The sequence below is a fragment of the Thamnophis elegans genome, chromosome 15 (genome assembly GCF_009769535.1).
Source record: "Thamnophis elegans isolate rThaEle1 chromosome 15, rThaEle1.pri, whole genome shotgun sequence".
Classification (NCBI taxonomy): domain Eukaryota; kingdom Metazoa; phylum Chordata; class Lepidosauria; order Squamata; family Colubridae; genus Thamnophis; species Thamnophis elegans.
Genome location: NC_045555.1, coordinates 48,123,419 through 48,143,482, shown reverse-complemented (window position 1 = coordinate 48,143,482; position 20,064 = coordinate 48,123,419). Strand labels below are relative to the sequence as shown.

General features: G+C 40.2%; 1 protein-coding gene across 1 annotated transcript in view; it reads left to right on the top strand.

Annotated features, from left to right (window-relative positions):
• Nucleotides 1–19,354, top strand: part of LOC116518370 (kinase non-catalytic C-lobe domain-containing protein 1-like) — a 70,516-nt gene extending 51,162 nt beyond the window's left edge. Inside the window, exons 18-30 of the mRNA XM_032231704.1 lie at nt 1,783–1,876; nt 1,976–2,073; nt 3,539–3,759; nt 4,997–5,110; nt 6,546–6,693; nt 6,886–7,068; nt 8,825–8,986; nt 11,315–11,397; nt 12,136–12,286; nt 14,422–14,544; nt 14,668–14,727; nt 18,525–18,682; nt 18,978–19,354. Coding sequence (XP_032087595.1) covers nt 1,783–1,876; nt 1,976–2,073; nt 3,539–3,759; nt 4,997–5,110; nt 6,546–6,693; nt 6,886–7,068; nt 8,825–8,986; nt 11,315–11,397; nt 12,136–12,286; nt 14,422–14,544; nt 14,668–14,727; nt 18,525–18,682; nt 18,978–19,206 — 1,824 coding nt within the window. The 3' untranslated portion in view covers nt 19,207–19,354. The remainder of the gene's footprint in view (nt 1–1,782; nt 1,877–1,975; nt 2,074–3,538; nt 3,760–4,996; nt 5,111–6,545; nt 6,694–6,885; nt 7,069–8,824; nt 8,987–11,314; nt 11,398–12,135; nt 12,287–14,421; nt 14,545–14,667; nt 14,728–18,524; nt 18,683–18,977) is intronic.
• Nucleotides 19,355–20,064: the final 710 nt, after the last annotated feature.

Sequence of the window (20,064 nt, the reverse complement as noted above, 5' to 3'; positions counted from 1 at the left end):
GAATATAAATTCATTCTTAAGGAACTCTCGGAATTTTTATTAAGCTTTTAGTTTTCAAAGAGGAGAAAAAAGATAACAACTAATATTGTACTTTAGGCAAAAGGAAAACAAGAAGTAAAATATGTTTTTTTATATGAGCAACCAGTTTGTATATCGCATAATAGAAAACTGGGATATAAATGATTTTAATAACACAACAAAGACGTTGAGCCCCGTGACTGGCACCTGATTGTCTCTCAGTATCTTTATAGTTATTTTTATTGACTTGCTGTCAGAACAGTCAAAGCATCAGACAGTTTTTCAGTATTCTGAAGATGGATGAGTAACTGAACTGTTAAATTATCTTGATGATGAAACATTAACATGTTAATATTTTGTTTACTCATGTATCTTTTAAGTATTTCACATAAAATGCAGAGATAGGCTAAAATAAATCTGACTTACCAGCTTTTAACTATGTTACTTCAGACAGAATGGTCAGGGTATCAGCGTTCCAAATACCATGCAGAATTAAATCAGAGTCAAAGGCAAAAATATCCTTAAAGTTCCAGTTTAATAAAACAGGCATGTTGGCACATAGCTGTGGGGGATCCCAACTCTGGAAGTTACATCAGAATCCCACCCAGTTAAAAGTTCATGATCTTGTCCTCACACCCACAAATCCATCACATGGTCCAATCTTCTCCTTCCACGTTGGCGTCCATGCCCAGCTTCTTCCGGTCAGGTGTACTGGTGCGGAGAACAAAGGATGACCTTGACTTCTAGCAAAGAATGAAAAACAATACATTCCACAATCCTACTCCTTCTATTCCCCCCTCCCATTAACTATACTTAAAGAAACAGCATAATGAAATAAGAGAAAGTGTGGCAGGCCAAAATTCTAAAAGGAATATAAATGCAGGCCTGACACAGAACTTATATGAAACTGTTGAGATAAGTACAGCATGGCTTCTTACACCTTCTGTCTTCCCTTTCACGTGGATATGATCTAGAACAGGCATGTCCAATCCGCAGCTCACAGGCCACACACAGTCCTGGACAGCTAGTAATGTGACACCACAAGATCATAAACATTTAACATTATTATACGTATGTATGTGCGTACGTACATGTATATTTTATATGTGACCCAAGACAATTCCTCTTTAGCGCAGTCCAGGGATACCAAAAGGTCAGTCTAAAGGTTGCTGAAAAACAGAATAGGGAGGATCACATCTTCACTTGCAACAAATCATAAATGATATCCAGGTTCAGGTGTCATAGAGATTGGCTAGGAACTGGGACGATCTAATAGGAAGCACAGCAATAGTAAATTCCTTTGGCAAGCTGACAATAAGCAAAGCTCTTAAAAATAGAATATACTTCAAATTAAAATGTAATAAATGTGTAATTCCCTCATCTACAGCAGCAGCAGCTTCTAAAATCTTATATACAGTAGCAATAGCACTTAGACTTATATACCGCTTCACAGTGCTTTACAGCCCTCTCTAAAGGGTTCACAGAGTCAGTATATTTCCCCCAACAATCTGGGTCCTCATTTTACCGACCTTGGAAGGATGAAAGGATGAATGAACCTTGAGACCTGTCAGGATCGAACTCTAGGTTGTGGGCAGTACTGTATACTAACCACTCTAGCCACTATTCTAGCCACCACAGCAAGAGGCACTATTAAATATCCCGACGAGCGTGCTCTTAGATCGGTTTTTATGCTACTCAGCTTCCCTTCTCAGAAGCCCGCAGAGAAATGGCATCACTTTCGTTTTGTTCTGCCTCTTCCACCAGGAACTTGACCAGCTGATAATGATCGAGGCAAGAAATTACAGGAAGAGCATAAGCTTCTACCAGCGGCTGTTGTATAAAGAGAGAAGCAGGAAAGGTATATTTGGGGGAAATGAAATGCTAACAACTGTCTTATAGCAATTGTTCATCTGTGCTGATGCAACCTGGTCCTGATTACACTTTTCAAATCTTTGAGGTGGAGAAATAAGAACTTTCCTGCCAAAGCTGGAGAGACAGATAGAAGAGATGAAATCAAAGACACGGTTTCTTGAGCTTGTGAAGAAGTATATCCAGGTAACTATGGGAGTTTTCAAAAATTGGGTGTGAACGTCTGTTACTGTTATCAGGGAAGGCCCAGGCTCCCGTGCACTGACACACGATTAAGGTGACAACTGCAGTTGTCCAGAATAATTGTTCTAATTAGCTAAAGCTGCAACGTTGGGAGTCTTTCTCATCTACGCTATTTCTCTCTCTTTGTAAGAGAGCCATTCAAAGAGACCACATACTAATGAAAGTCATTATGCAGTGCAGGTGGTGTTTTTGGAAGGCTGTTTGTATTTCCAGGTGCCATCCATTGTTTTCTGTGGGAAGCAGTTTTGCCAGGCCACAGGATTCATTCAGTAAAAATTATTCAAATTTGGAGTACAAGGAAAAAAGAAATAAAACCCCTTTCCTGTTAAGCTAATGACTAATTTGTTTTCTGCTGGATATTCTTATCCATTTCAAAAACACTTTATCTTTCAAACCCCACTTTGATTTCTGGTTTTTGGACACACACACAGACACAAATGACTTTGGATGGCTGTTGTCAGGCAACTTTTTAGAATGGGAGATGCGTTGCTCCACCTTTGAAGCATCGGTGGCCTTCCTGGGTTACCCGTCACAGCAATGGAGAACTTCTGGTTCATTAGGAGGTGTGGATTCTTATCTCCCTAACCAGCCCAATCAATGGTTACAGATAGTGACAGTGCAACTTTAGCAACTTTAAGAAACCAAACATTTCTGCCATGATTTCCTACCTTAATAAGGAGCTGCTCCAGATTTTTGTGGAAACTCTGTGGGTGCAGCATAGCTTGAGCACACAATTTGTGTGCGTCAGATCATATCTGCGAGTCAGCTTAATGTAGTGGTTAAGGCATCGTGTTAGAAACTGGGAGACGGTGAGTTTTAGTTCAACCTGAGGCACAAAGCCAGTTGGGTAACCTTGTGCCAACCATACTCTCTCAGCCCTAGGAAGGAGGCAAGGGCAAACTACTTCACCTCTCGCCAAGACAACTGTAGGAACTAGTCCCACCCTGCTTATTAGTACTGCATTTCCCCTTTCTAACTGTTAGAAATCCTGTATATGGCCCTACAGAACAAACAGTGCACAGTAGACATGTGCTTTTCTGCTTAACTGCAGAAGGAAATCGGGAAACTTCATACAAAGTTATGGAGCAGGGGTGTCAAACTTGCAATGGCACGTTGTTATGTGACATATCACAACTTTCTCCCCCTTTGTTAAACTGGGGCAGGGGAGAGTGCGTGACACATCTGGCCCGCGGGCCGTGTGTTTGACACCCGCGACCTAGAATATACCATAGGTGCAACTGCAAACGTATAAACACTGCCATCTACTGGTTGAAGAATACACTGCCGTAGTTATTGTATAAAATACATGAATACCGTATTCCAACACTTACTCCACATCTTTTGGAAGCGTTTTTTTTTCCCTCTGTATCTTTTCTGTTTGTTTCTTTCTTGTCTCCTTTTGCTGCAGATTATGTATGCAGAAAAATGGGGTGTTGAACCATGCAACTTTCTTACAGTGGTTAATATGGGACAAAATGAAATGCTGGACATCAGGGCCTTAGATGACGTGCTGATTTTTTATCACATAAACAAAACTCCAAGTGAAGCTCAGTATAACCACAATCAAAATTGCCTAAGAAATCTTCAAGCTGGAACTCCACTTGGATTAATGGCCTGCCTGTATTCTAGGTACAGCCCCTTATACAATTCCACCAGAAATTATAGTAGAATAAAATCGAGTATCAATTCTAATCTTAAGACACTTCATGTTTTCCCCAGAAAAATCAGGAAATGTGGTATTGGTCCATCTAGCTTGGTGTTGCTTCATTAGGTACAGCAGTTTTAGAGGACTTTTCAGTTTTCCTATTTGTGGAAATATAGCAATAGCACCTGCTCATATACCCAAAGAAGTGCTTTTCAGCCTTCTATAAGCAGTTTACAAAGGCAGAGTCCCAATGGGAGTGGGCGGCATACAAATTTTATTAAACTGAAACTGAAACTGCAGTGATTTGGTTGTGATCGCTTAACAACCATGGCGGAAAAAAGGTCATAACATGAGGCATGATTCATTTAATAATTGCCTTACTTAGCAACCAAACCTCTGGTCCCAATTGTGGCCATAAGTCAAGGACTATCTGTAAATAGTTAATTTGTGCAAGAATTTAGACTAGAAAAGAGGAATGAGTGTCGAACATATTTCAGTGACCATCCTACTGGATCATTTGCAAAAACAAGGGGAAGAGAAGATGGCTAGAATTCTCACCATTTTTTGGGCGAACCTTTAAAAATTCTAGCATGGGAAGTTGGGGAGAAGAAGCAGATTTGTTTTTCACGTGTTCTTTGGTCTAGAGCACGGGTGTCAAACTCATGGCGTCATGTTGCCATCACGTGATGTTTTGCGACTTCCCCCCCCCATTCACGAAGCGGGGTGGGCGTGGCCTGGGTGTGATGTATCCGACCTGCGAGGGCCGCCTGTTTGATACCCCTGGTCTAAAGTCCAGTGAACTGGCCCCTGTCATGTAAAAGCTTAGGAAAGCAAGTTAAATTGTTACCTCTGAACTTAAAATTTTAAGCCTTTCTTACTGCATTTTTGCATTCCAGACTAACTAGAAATTCTAGTAGCTTTGTGCGTTTCTTAAGTAAATGCTTAATTCTGCAGCTTTTAGAAACAGAACTGATTTTTAAAATTGGTAGATTGTACCTTAAAAGTATTTTCGGCTCACAATAATGTCAAGAAATACGTTACTTGTTATCGTACATTTTTTTAAAAAACAATCTTATTTCAAAAAGAACAATAAACAGAAATTGCAATATTAACTGATATCTAACTGAATAATTTCCTTTTGCTTCCTATTTTTTTTGTCACTCTTGAGACCAATAAAGCATATTTTAGCTTTGCATTATTGTTTTCCTTTGTATTCTTCAGAAACGCATTTTTAAAAGGCTACGTTCAACAGTTCCTATTCACTTTTCGCTATTTCTGCTCACAAGAGGAACTTCTACAATTTCTTCTAGATAGAATCAGAATTACCTTGCCCAGGTAGGTAATGAAACCCCACTGAAATCAGGTATATTTGAGTTCATTAGTATTTGAGTGGCCTTTATTATGTACCTTTTCATAATTATAAAGTATTGCTTACTTTGTAGTCAGAGGGCATAGCCAAAAAAAATAGTTCTTATGCCAGTTGAAGTTTCTGCAACCTTTAGATTTTTCTATCTGGATTACCAAGCCTGTTTTTGCCTCATAATAACAAGATTAGCAATGGTGCTGTCCTTAGAATTTCGATGAAAAACAAAGTAAGGAAAGTGATTGGCAGATTTTCTTACCTTCATTTCCTCTTACACCAAATGCCTTTTTAACATGGGTAGGATCGGGTGATTGTTGATGGGTACTTAAAATGGACCATTTGGCTACCTTTGATCCATTAGTTGAGCTATAATGTGAGTTTAACAGTCTTCTGGAATAGTGCCATACCCATTTTAAAGATGAGATTAGCACTCTTCCAAATGAGCATCAACCTAGTTGAGAGATCACCAGAAGAGGGAAGTAGGGAGTGATCAGGAAGGAATGAACTCCCTCCTTCTTTAATGCTGCTAAGGAATGTTGGTCCTGGCACCCGGTCCACTTAATAGCAATAGATCACTAGAAATCACTAGAAATAGCTAATACGTCCAATTTTATAAGATATGGGACTTGTTTTATCAGTGGCTGGGGGAAAAAACTTGGAAATGAAAAGCGTTTTACTCATGCTTTAACTGAAGGAGTTAAATGATAAAGCAATGGGTGGAAACTAATCAAGGAGAGAAGCAACTTAGAACTAAGGAGAAATTTCCTGACAGTTAGAACAATTAATCAGTGGAACAACTTGCCTCCAGAAGTTGTGAATGCCCCAACACTGGAAGTCTTTAAGAAGATGTTGGACAACCATTTGTCTGAAAAGGTATAGGGCTGAGCAGGGGGTTGGACTAGAAGACCTCCAAGGTTCCCTTCCAACTCTATCATTTTGTCTATTATATCAGAACCTCCAACACAAACGGGTAGAATAGTTGAAATCAATACACTACAGGAACAGCACTAGTAAAACATTTTAAGCACACCTCTCGAGCTCTTTCAAAGCAATACTAAAAACCATGTTTAAAGGAGCTGCACAAGACTTAATAAGCACTTCAGAAAGTGATTATTCCAAGCCTAAAGTGGCCAAAATAGTTACTGGTAGATTTTTTTAGACCAGAGGGGATCTGAAGAAATTTCCAAGGGCATCTGCTTAGATTTGTTCAATTCTTTCACTGATTGCACATTCTTCTTTAGGCCAAAATGTATAATTGGATTTCAACAGGGGTTTTTTTTTCTTGCTTTTAAAAATTACATTTTTTTTATGTGTGATGTAATAAGCTGAAAGACATATAATCTTTTAAAATGCTTATGTCGGGTGAAAACGCCTGTTCATCTTTTTCCTTTTTTTTAATTTTCTTAGTTCCAGCCCAGAATCTTCCTCATTGTTCAGCAAAATATACCACCGTAGTTTCTCCATTCTTCAAGCTTGGATCGAAGACTGTTACACCGTAGACTTTAGCATAAACACTAATCTCATGCGAATACTAAAAGACTTTATCATTTCCCAGGTAATTCACTGCTTTGACAGATAGCTTAATGCAAATGTCTTCTAAATCACCTCTAAGTTACAGCACATAATATTGCAGTGCATTATTCTAAACATAATTGGTTGAGAATGTGGGGGAATGAAAATAAAATTTATTTCGGATAAATTAAGACACAGTTTGAAGCAGAAGAATATAATTACTGACTTTTTACAGGTGGTTCCACTCAATGGTTGCGACAGACAGTTGCTGTCATTACTTAATAACATTTCTAGCGAGAAAGAGAGAAAAGTTTCGCGGTTCTGCAAGATGGAAGAATGGGAACAAGGGATGGAGCTCCATGAAACACGATCGTTACGTTTTTCACGTAAGAAGGACTCGGGAAATGTTTTACAAAAGGTATATCATTTCCCTAACTTGCTTTATATTCACTTATGATAACTATATCCAATTGTTATTCCTTCTCACTGTACTTACTAGCCTTATCTAATCTATTTGAAAGGGTGCCTTAGCTAAGTTGTCATGGAAAGTTTACGTTTAAATTAAAAGGTGAATCTTGATTTTGAGTAGGATAGAACTATCAGATGCTATGAGAGCTAGTCCTCCACTGGTTACATTTTCTAATCTAGTTTTTAGCTGGAACAAAATCAAACAGCAGTTAATTGCATGAAATAATTGAGATGTATGATTTATTTTCATAAATCTAGTGGTTAAGACACCAGGCTAGAAAGCAGGAGACTGTGAGTTCGAGTCCTGTTGTGGCCATGAACACTAGCTGGGTAACTTTGGGCCAGTCACTTTTTCTCAGCCCAACCGGTGGTGGGCTTCAAATTTTTTTAGAACCTATTCTGTAGGTGTGGCCTGTTTTGTGGGAGTGGCTTGGCAGTCATGTGACTGGGTAGGAGTGGCCAATTTGATGTCACTCACCAGGAGATGTCATGGATTGGGTAAAATGTGGTGAAACTCACTTAACAACGCTCTTGCTTAGCAACCAAAATTTTGGGCTCAATTGTAGTCATAGGTCAAGGACCATCTCTACCATCCTCTGCATGGCAGCCTTGTCCTAGTAAACTATTTCTCCTTTCTGGCAATTTTCCTCTCTGTTAGAGGCACCAAAATAATCCATATAATGTAAGGTTTCCTGCTGTAGCAGGGGGTTGGACTAGATGACCTCCTAGTAGCCTTCTAGCCCTAAATTGCTGTGCTGTTTTTCTTTCTTTCTGCTAACAAAGAAACCTGCCCGAGGCTCATTCCACATTCCCACCAGATAGAGATAATGAGATAATGACCCTAGAGAAAGTTTGGCTCCATTCGCAAGCAGGGAATCATCCAAACGCTTTTAGAAACACAATGCTCATGTTGCACAAAACCCAAAACTTCAAAAACATAAAACCATATAACATATAACCATATATAACCAATTTGTTCTTTCCTGCACCTTTTCAATTTAAAGTTATTAAGACTTGTGGACTTCATCTCCCAGAATTCCACAGCCAGGCATGCTCAGTTCCGATTTAAAGCGACAGCATTTGTTTTTCTCCTTTGCGAAAGAAGTTTCCTTCTTTCTTTTTTTTCTCCCTTCCCCTCCTTCCTCCCTCTCTCACTCACTCACTCTCTCTCAAACAAACAAACACACACACACACATACACACAGCGCCTCACTGATTACAAGTTGGATTGGATATCTTTTCCAATGGCTTGAAAGCAGCTCCTCTGCCACCACCCCCTTCCCCTGTTGCCTTCCCCAAATACCTCCCCCATTGCAAATGCAGCCTGCTGTCTGGGTGGGCAATGCCTGGAACACAATAAAGCCCACCCACTCACCTTCTGTGGTCACCCCAGTGCTTGCTTGTGCTCTCCCTCCTCAAGTGTAGTTTGATTGCAGGCGGAACCACGTTGCCTTTTCAAACTTGTAATCATTGAACACATCTGCCTAATACAGCCCAGGTTCGATTCCCAGTAAGGGTATGGCTAGCTGATGAGAGCTAAATAGCTTGAAATAGATCTATACTAGTCTCCCTTTATTTATTTATCAGCACAAATACAACACATATCTTATATAAGAATATATATTTAAATTATATATCTTATGAAAGACTGGTTTCAATTTTCCTTATGAAAGATGTAGCTAATGGCTCTTGTCCTTCTCAAATAGCATCTTAGCTGGAGACTTTCAAAAGGCCCTGAACCCCAGGTGTGTCATCGACCCACAACAGAAGAATTGCCTGGCTTCTGCATCAAAATAGCCGAGGCTCCATATTTCTTAAACGAATACACCGCGCAACAACTTTGTTCTCAGCTGACATTATTAGAACAGGTAAAATGGATTTTCTGTCACCATGGTTTTAGCACTGTGCTCTTTAAATATTGCTATGCTTTCACACTCCAGTTGTATATAACAATATATTCAGAATGTGGTGAAAGCACTGAATTCATTTTGAAAGACCAAAGTGGAGCTGTGCAATAGCAATAGCAATAGCAATAGCAATAGCAGTAGACTTATATACCGCTTCATAGGACTATCAGCCCTCTCTAAGTGGTTTACAGAGTCAGCATATCGCCCCCAACAACAATCCGGGTCCTCATTTCACCCACCTCGGAAGGATGGAAGGCTGAGTCAACCCTGAGCCGGTGAGATTTGAACCGCTGACCTGCTGATCTAGCAGTAGCCTGCAGTGCTGCATTTAACCACTGCGCCACCTTGGCTCTTGGAGCCATTGTGCGTGTCAATGGCTTAATCTGTTTGCCTCAGTTGTCTGAGCTGACTCACTGACCCCCGAGGGGAAAGCCTCTTCACATCATATAAATTAATGTAAATTCTATTATTATTTTTTTCTCTAGAATGGAATGAAATTTGTAGGCAAGCTAGGGTATTGTTAACAGACAAGTCATGCCAGTTTTCATTCCAACTGGGAAAAAAAAGTTATTTAGAAGTACTTACTTTGAATTTCTAGCTTTCAGCCAGGAAAAAAAGTGTTAAGTGTTTTGCGTAAAATTTAAAAGTGACCCTAAAATAATCATGTTGGCATCAAGAAGCATAAGACGCATCGGAATATAAGACGTACCAAGATTTTGGAGAGGCAAATTAAAAAAAAAAAAGGTTTTGCACACTGCAGACCTCCCCAAAAACGGCCCATTTTGCGTGAAAATGGGCCCATTTTTTGTCAAAAAAAGGGCACGCATAGCCTTTAGGAGGCTTGTAGAGTGCTCCTGGGGACTGGGGGGGGGGGGGCAAATAAGGGCCTGTTTTTTGCTCATTTTTGTCTCCCCAGCCCCCAGGAGCACTCTGGAAGCCTCCTAAAGGCTCTGTACAGGCATTTTTGCAAAGGGGCCGGGGTTTCAGGAGGCCAAAAATGCCGTATTCAGTGTATAAGACGCACCCAGATTTTTCAGCCTCTTTTTTTGAGGGAAAAAGCTGTGTCTTATTGTTGGAAGAAACGTCCTTCTGGGTTCGGCTCCAAGTGGGGGAAGAAGACACTGGAGACATGGCGGCTTCTTGGAAAAATGGTTTATTGTTGGACAGGACCACATGGCTTGAGCCCTGAACAGAAAAGGTGACCACATGCTTCAATGTTGGTGGAGAAGAAGAGAAGGGCTGAGGGAGGGGCTCGCTAGGCTTTTTATAACCTATTTAGTCCCACCTCTCTGTTTCCTGTTCCTGTGTAAGAAATGCATTCTGATTGGTTGTCAGACTCCCATGGAGCCAAGTTTGAGTTTTCAGATGCCATGTGGTGCGTTTCTATGGAAGGCTAATATTATCATGCCTTAATCCCATCACTCTGGAGCTGAAGGGGAGAACTCTTTATTATGTAGAATAGACTGGCTTGGACATTTTAATGGGCCATTAAGGAAAGTGGGGGCTATTAAGAGTGAGTCTGTTTCCTGCCTAAAACATGTTTCTCCATTTCTGATCCAGGGAAATATAATATTCTGCCTTTTCAATATTTCCTAGGATATTTCATTTTCCTAGGAGGGGGTTGATGCTAACTTCCTACATTATACTCCAAAAAAATACAGTACATTCAATGACCACAATCCCTTACTGTATAGCAAGCAACTTTTCAGCCCTACCTGGACCTCATATGGTATTATTACAATACCTTATGAGAGGCAATGTTCCCTGATCTCTTCAAAGATGAATGGCATATCTGTAAGAAGCTCATATTGGACTTGAAAGATAGGAACAGCGATTGAAAGTAGAATCTCCATCTGGCTTCTGTAGACTAAATTCACTATGTTTTCTTGGAGATTGTTGGTTTGTTACTTTCCAATCTAACTACAAGGTCTGATGGTCTCCCATGTATGCATTCATTAGATCTGAACCTGCATAGAAGTTTTACAGCTGAAAGAAAATTGACCTCTGTCAGTGACTCACACTTTAGAATGAAACTGATAAGAATGTATTTCAGTTGGATTAGGTTTTTTTAATGCTAAAATTGCCGTGATTGTCTTGTAGAATGGCTTTTAATGAGTGAAACAGGGATGGAATGTAAATAAACACCTTGATTTATTGGTACAATTGGTGTCTTTCTGGGTCATTTCCTAACAAGACTACAGTATGTGAGTTTGGATTAGGAAACACAATGATGGAGGCATGCAAAATGGAATATATAACCCATGGCCGTTTTCTTTTTCATCTGTTTAGGAATTATTCCATAAATGCCACCCAGTGCATTTTCTAAATTCAAGATTGCTCGGAGTCAAAGATAAGAACGTGCCTCTCCCAAAGTAAGTTTGCTATTTAGCCAATCCTGCTGATGGAAGCGGAAAACTACTGAGATGCCAGAATATTTAGCTTCTGCTTAGCTTTAATTACAGGCTAAAGCTGTTATTCAGTAGCCCCTTCTATTGTTTCTGCAGAATCCCTTTTCTTTCTTAGGTGGCTATAAAATGGCAGAATTGAAGGCAGTTCATTTAATGTGAACCATTGGAGCAAGTTTACCTCTAAGGCAGATGCTCCCAAACTTTCTCAGTTAAGGAAGCATCCAGCTATTCCTAAACTGTGGACCGTGCTCCCTTGAGGCTCACTAACAAGCTTGCTAACTGTTCCACATGTTAAATATTGCAGTAAAGGATATTTCGGTGCTCCTGTGAGTTCTTTGCAACATCTCTGAGGCTGCGGATCAGGATGCAGATCTGCATAAGGTGGGATGAGATAGGAACAATTTTAGAAGTCTAGTTTTAATCCTGGAATCATCTGGACTATTAAGGAAGGCAAATCAAAGGCTGCAGAATTGTGGATAAATTATCCAAGGCATTTACTTGGTGCTTAGCTTGCCAGTTACGATACATTCTGAAAATAATGCCTTTTGTTGAAGATCTAGCTTACTGGCGTCTTTGAGCTTTGATCTTATATCCCTTGGGGTTGGAAATAAATGCGATTCGTTGCTTTCCTTGCAGTGAGTTGTGTTAGCTTTTGCATAGACTTAGGCTGTAAGTGTTATACATTTTTATTTTATTTTACAGGGCTTCTTCCTCTGAATTGCTATCTACTCCGACGTATAACCTTTTTGCCAACAACTGTGTACAAGATGATTACCTCCTGCAGCTTTTAAAATATGCCGATAATGTCAGTACCTGGGTTGCAGCCGAGATAGTCACCAGTTGCAGCTCTAAGGTATGGATTCCTGTTTCATGAACTGAGTGTGAATGTGTGCCTGGGCAACATGATTCGTTATTGTGATTTTATTTATGTGATTCTTTATGAGCCGAGGTGGCGCAGTAGTTAAATGCAGTACTGCAGGCCACTTCAGCTGACTGCTATCTGCAGTTCGGCGGTTCTAATCTCACCGGCTCAAAGGTTGACTCAGCCTTCCATCCTTCCGAGGTGGGTGAAATGAGGACCCGGATTGTTGTTGGGGGCGATATGCTGACTCTGTAAACCGCTTAGAGAGGGCTGAAAGCCCTAGGAAGCGGTATATAAGTCTAACTTCTATTGCTATTGATTAATGACTATTTCTCTGAATAGAGCAGGATCATAGCAATAGCAATAGCACGGGAAGTTATATATCACTTCATAGTGCTTCACAGATCTTTCTCTTTTTTTTCTCATAGAAAATTTTTTTATTTTCCATTTTCATAGCATATAATCACATGTATACTATTACATGGTCAATATCATGTTGTATTATTAAGTAATTACATCAATTCATCTTACCATCATCTACCAAAGGGGGGGGAAACCAGTTATTGGCTCTTCTGCTCTCCATACACCATATTTATACCTTATCCGACACTTTCTTCCCCCTCTTTCCTCCCCCTTTCTACATCCTTTCTTCCCTCCATCATCCTTTTCTACTCTACTTCCCCTTCCTTTCTCCTTCTCCTCTCTCCCCTTACCACTCCCCCTTATACAGTTCTTTCTAAGTGGTTTACAGAGTCAGCAAACTTCCCTCAATAATCTAGATCCTCATTTTACCCATTTCGGAAGGATGGAAGGCTGAGTCAACCTTGACCCGGTCAGGATCGAACTGGGGGTCGACAGAGTTAGCCTGCAATACTGCATTCTAACCACTGCGCCACCACAGCTCTTCGGTTGACAGAGAAATCTTTTGCTTTCTCTGAACTACATTAAAAAAAAAAACTGTAACCCAATTCCCAGAATTCCCCAGCCAGGAGGGGGAAATTTGTAAGTGCTGTTTTAACACATCTGTGTGCGTTTGTGTCTTCAAGTTAGTGTTAACTCCTGGACAAGTCGCTGCAAGTTTCTTGGCAGCATTTTTAGAAGTGGTTTTTGCTTGAGGTTTGGGAGATAATGACGGGCACAAGGCCACCCAGTTGGCGTTCTGCCTAAGATGGGCTGGTTTCTAGTTTGGTGCCTTAACCACCGCACTAAACTGACACTTCATTTAATAACATGATCAATAAATGGGCAGTTCATCTTTAGTATCTATTGTCTGATGTAATTTCCTTGGATAAATATAACAACATTCCTTGCAGATTCCGAAAGGTGAACAATTGCTTAATTGTTTACACTTTTAATTCTTTTTCTTTTTTTATTACTTTTTTATTATTTCCTGTATTTCATCAGTTTTTGAAATTCAATAAAGTTGTATTAAAAAAGAATATAGTCTATGAATTCTGATATTTATGCCTATTAAATAGTGTATCGTTAGGTATTATAATTTGCATGAGGATAAGCTAATTTTATTGCACCAGGATGATCGTTCTTGGTTCTTTGTTTTCTGTTTTCATAAGTATCAATAGATTTTATAGTTTATTTAGTTTTATAGAGCTTATAGATTTAATTTGCCTGGGTGCTTTATTGTGTTTGATTATATTTTATCTTGCTGTAGTCTGATCATTAACTAAAATCAAGTCTTTCCCTCTCGTCCCTTCTCCAAAATACACAATTATTACTTAGTAACCAAAAGCTACTTGGAAACCGGAGTTTTTGTAATTGCATAATAAATCTAATGAAGAAGTGTTTCATGGGGAAAAACATATACAATGTGCTTTGTGGTTTCAGCAAACAAGACAATTAGAGTAATTTATTTAATCTGACACCAAATCTCTTCTTTTTAGTGAGCATTTTGCTTGGGTTGCCAATGGGTAATGAATTTTATCACATTTAGCTAGCTGGAATTGAAAGCATTTAGCTATTTCCATATAATGATGATGTCCTCCCTGAACTGCGTAGCGAAAAAAATAGAGCTGGAAATGTGTTTTTTGACATTGAGAGCTGGGCATTTGTACACATTGGCAGAGAATGCTGATACATTTTGTTTAAACTGTTTTCTGATTGTTCTCCAGGTACAGATGAATTGGGTATCAAAATTTCTCTTGACTGCCAAGTGTTGCTACAAGCAAAGAAATTTTGCCACTGCCATGCAAATCCTGAGAGGTCTGGAAAATCTCATTGTCAGACAATTGCCTGTGAGTGCTACGCCTAGTTCTTAGTTGTTTATACAGGCAGAATACTTTTAAAATAATATTTTAAAAGGATGCGTTCCACTCGTAATATTCAGAAGACTAACATTTACTTTGATTTCTGTTCAGATTTGGAAAAACATGCCTTCTAAAGTTTCTGATATACTGGAAGAACTGAAGGCTGTAGAGGTACAGTAAAAAAAAAAAACTTCTCTTCTCTCTATCTCTTCTCTATCTCTTCTCTATCTCTTCTCTATCTCTTCTCTATCTCTTCTCTATCTCTTATCTATCTCTTCTCTATCTCTTCTCTATCTCTTCTCTATCTCTTCGGGGCGATTTTGTGTTTTTTCTGCAGGAGATCGAGTTCGAGTTTGAGTTTAATAGATTTATATGCCGCCCCAATCCCGAAGGACTCCGGGCGGCTTACATAAAAACAATAAAAGGAATATTAAAAAGTTTAAAAAGTAGAAGACAAGAGAAGTTAAAAGAGACACAACATGCACTCAACCTTAATGGGGCTGGACCTCATTCAAGAGGTCAACAGCCCCAGGCCTGCCGGAAAAGCCAGGTCTTAATGGCTTTGCGGAAGGCCGCAAGAGTGGGGAGGCTCCGGATCTCTGGGGGTAGATCGTTCCATAGGGCCGGGGCAGCCACAGAGAAGGCCCTCCCCCGAGGAGCCGCCAAATGACATTGTCTAGCGAGTTGAACTCTAGCGAGGTTTTTTTACAAGGAGATTTACTGGACAAAAGGCGAGGAACACAACAGACCTGGAAAGGTAAGAGGCGCGCCTAGCTTCTCCCCCCCCCATCTGCCACCCCTCGCTAAAGGGGCGGTGGGGAAGGGAACCAAGCAGGCTGCCTTTACCATTGGGGTGGGGTGGGCGGTGTTTTTTTTGCGCGAGAAGGAACAGGTGGGAGGGGGTGATCACATTGGTGGCCTGTGCGGGAGGGAAGGGCGAGGGGTGGTGGAAGCACTTTGCTTCACCTGTCTTTTCAGCGGACCCTCTTTTTGCCCCGCAGGCTGTAAGCGTAGGTGGTATAGTGGTAATGTTGGGGACCGGTTGTGCATGCGGTTAAATAGTTGGGGGCATGCTTATTTTCAGGGGAGGGCTTATTATGGCGCATGCTCTGAAAAGCCCGATTGGGCTTATTAGCAGGACATGTCTTATTTCCATGGAAACACGGTATTTGAGTTTCACTCTGAGGATTTGGCCTTCTAAAGAGCAGTCAGGGTTGATCTCCTCTAGGACTGACCGCTTGGATGGCCTTGCAGTCCAAGGGACTCAATGCAGGAGTCTTCTTCTCCAGCCACAGAGTTCAAAGGCTTCAATTCTTTGGCGCTCAGCCTTCCTTATGGTCCAACTTTCACAGCCATCCATTGCAACTGGGAGAACCATACGCTTCACTACTCTAGGTCAATGTTTTCCTTCATCAAGTGTGAGACAATAATATTAGACAACCATTTCCAGTCATCCCAGCTTGGACTGGGCTGGAGATTGGGAAAAAGAGCACATGATCTGGGCCTTCCTTTTATACATATGCTTCTCTTGTCCACCACAGTACAGGCAGTCCTCGACTTACTTAACTTTTTGAGCCCAAAAGTCCCCTTGTTAAGTGAGACATTTGTTGAGTGCGTTTTGCCCCATTTTATGACTTTTCTTGACATAGTTGTTAAGCGAATCACTGCAGTTGTTAAGTTAGTAACATAGTTGTTAAGTGGATCTGGCTATCCTGTTGACTTTGCTTGTCAGAAGTTCACAAAAGTTGATCACGTGACCCTGCGACACGCATAAATATGAGTCGGTTGCCAAGCATCTGCTGTCAGGTTTTCTAAAAATGCCCCAATTAATTCATGAGCATTGAGCCAAGTTTCAATTCAAAACGTGTCATTTATTAGGAGCACCCTAGGCAAGATCTTTTTGCAGCCAGATCTAAGCCTTGTTTGAGTTATATCTGAACTTTATCCCCCTGTTCCTTCCCTCCCCTCAGTCTGTGTCACAAATCACATTCCCAAATGAGGTGCACCCCTCCCAAGCCTGCCGCAGTAATCTGAGATCCGACTTCAGCCGACAGTATGTGTGGAATGTGCCCCACCCCTCTTACTATGGAAATGTTAGGAGTTGACATCTGCATTGTGATCATGTGACCACGGGGATACTGCAACATTCATGGGGAAAAGGGTCATAACTTTGTAACTTCAACCAATTACTAAACGAACTGAATTGAAGATTACCTGCATTCCCCTTCCGTGCAAATCTAACCGGAAAGAAGACATCTGGGAGTCTCTCCTCAAGAAACTTGAAAATTTGGAGGAGGGGAGCTTACTTTACTTTATATTTTCAACGTTTGTATCCAAGGCTTCTCCCTAGGATTTGACGGCAGCCTACAGAGAAACAGTTCCCAAAGCAGAGACAAGTTTAAGGATGAGCGGAAAAATTAAACAAGATCTTTCTGATCAAGGGCTGACATTGTCTCAAGTCTTGGAAATCTTGTCCCCATCGGCTCCGCTTAATGGTTTATCCCTCCCTCAGGCCAGCCAAGATCCAAAATGTTTCTTGCAAATGTCATAACCGCAGCCTTTCTGACAGAGAGTGAATGAAGAATTGGAAAGCTATCGGGGATTTTCTTTTTGTTTTAAAAACTGTTCTCTTATAAACAGAAGGATAAACACAAATCAAACAATCCATTCGCTGATTTCTACTTCTCTCGCATTCTCCCTTGGGTGTTTTTTTTTTTAGATGCAGTTGTAACATTTCAGATTTGGTTGCAAAAGAATATTGAATTATTTTTTTTCTCTTAGCTCCTGCCTTGCAGGATGGGAACATTTTAAACACTGACTTTGAGAAGTGCAGTACCTTTTTATTCAAAGTAAATCTCTCACCATGTCTTCTGCTTTTAGCCAAAATAAAACAATTGTTAGGAGTAGTGAAGGTATATATGTACGGATATGTGATTTTTGGCGGTGTTTGCTCCTCCAAAGATCTGGATCACTTGTGTTTCCTTGAAGGGATGACATTTTGCAAGACAAGAGAACATTTTGCAATTGCTCTTTATATCCTGCAGGACTGAAATCTGGCATAAAAACCCATGTCCAGACATAAGACATTATTATACATTATTTATAGTATATATTACACAGTCTAAGGCAGTGTTTCCCAAACTTTTGACATATGTGTACCACTTCTATAATTTTCGTAACGCTGAGTACCCCTCGTAAAAAACATATGCTTTAATAAAAATCAAATATATTTATTTTTTATTTTTTTGGTACATACGCAAAATAAACGAAAGTTATATTATAAAGAACATTTATTTGATTCAATGAGAAGGATGAAATTGTTTATGTTGAGATGACAGATCGTCATAATATGGTTCCCTGGTTGTTAATTTTAACCTGAGATGCGGTTCCACGTCCAATAGTCTGTACCCCCACCAAACTCTTCCCGTACCCCTGGGGGTACGCGCACCACACTTTGGGAAACACTGGTCTAAGGGGACGCTCAGTGGCTAAGACGCTGAGCTTGTTGATCAGAAAGGTCGGCAGTTTGGCGGATTGAATCCCATAACGGAGTGAGCTCCCATGACTTGTCCCAGCTTCTGCCAACCTAGCAGTTCGAAAGCATGTAAAAAAATGCAAGTAGAAAAATAGGAACCACCTTTGGTGGGAAGGGAACAGCATTCCATGCGCCTTCGGCATTTAGCCAGATTCAGCATTTAGTCATGCCAGCCACATAACCATGGAGACGTCTTTGGGCAGCGCTGGCTCTTTGGCTTTGAAATGGAGATGAACACCACCCCCTAGAGTCGGGAACGACTAACACATGTGTGAGAGAGGGAACCTTTACATTATAGTTCCCAATTCTAAGTCTTTTCTCTTTACATATTATACAAAAATGTTTGTTACAACATAACAAAGACTTCCCCATCAATCGTCATGCTCTGTTCTAAGCTGTCTGCCTGTCTGCATGTCTGTGTGTATTATTTCAGGTATTTTTAAAAAGTGACAGCTTGTGCTTAATGGAAGGGGAGAGATTTAAAACATCGTCAACAATTCCATCAGCTCACATACTTGCTATGCACATACAGCAACTTGAAACTGGAGGATTTACGATGCGAAATGGCACATACAAGTGGACCAAACTTAGGTAATGTTTTCAAGGCATGGTTTTTATTAAAATGGAATACAGTCTTGCAGCTTAATATAGCTGAACAATAATGTTTAAAAAACATAACATGTATATTATTTATGAAATAATTGAAGGCAGGATAAATTGAGCATTTCGATTATTTGTTGTAGAATGCTCTATACAAATTTGTTTTTTTAAAAAAAAATTGAATATTAAGCGCCTAATACAGTGTTTATTTCCCTATTTTATCAAATATGGGGGGGGGGGGGAAACCCCAGCCTGACTGGATTCTTTCATCTTTTCTCTTTTTAAGGAATATTGCGAAAGTTGTAAGCCAAGTTCAAGCATTTCAAGAAAACCCCTACGTGTTCCCACCAGATTGCCAATTGCAAGATTTCTTAAGGCAACGAATAACTTTCCTTAACGACGCAGACATCTTCACATTAGCGGCTGATAATTATGCCAACTTCCATCAGAAACCTGAAAAGCAATCTCGAAAAATCCAAGATGCATTGCACAGGATGAAAGCAATGTTTCAGTGAGGTTTATATACATCCCTCTCCAGCAATTTTTATTTCAAAAAACATCTTCCTGGATCGCTTACTAAAACAGAAGAAGGGCTTTGTATGGTTGTAAATATTGTGTACACGTAGTCCTCAACTTATGAACAAAATTGAGCCCAAAATTCTTCTGTTGGGATGACCTTGGTTCCCATAAGAAAACTTTTTTGTTTTGACTAGTAACCCTTCTATCTACGTTCCCCTCTCCCTTCCCCTCGCATCAGAGTTGACATACTGGATGTAATCCATAGGCAACCCACTACCAACCACTAGTTTAGCTCAATGGTGTTAACCTGATTATTTGAGTAACTTGCTTCAATCGAGGAGTGGACACATCAAATTCAAAACAAAACTCCACAATGGCCATATGGCTAAGGCCCTTAATCAAAACTAAGTATCAATGAAAGTCTTCCTTCTGATAACTTGCACAAGATCCGTTGAGAGCTCTTCTTGTTGCTTGGGAAAGAGTAGAACGTATCAGAAGAGAAAAAGATGCATCAACAAGAGGTGGTCCTACCACTTATAGTAAGTGCCTCCAAGGGAACGTATCCCTCTAGCAACAAAGTATTTTCTGCTCTCAATTACCTAATGCTACCTGAGTGCTCATATAGTATCAGCCTCCACAGGTAATAAGAAAATGTTTCATTGCCCATTTGCTCCTAACGTTCTTCCACATCTATTAGGTTTCGGGGGTTGGCATGGCCTTCTAAGATTGAATTCTCAACATACAGAAATGATTAGACCTGAATTTGGTTTCTTGAGTCAGATTACCTAAACTGAAAGCAGAGACTTAATTCCAAATCATAACCACTTTTATTTTTATTTTTAAAAACCATGTTC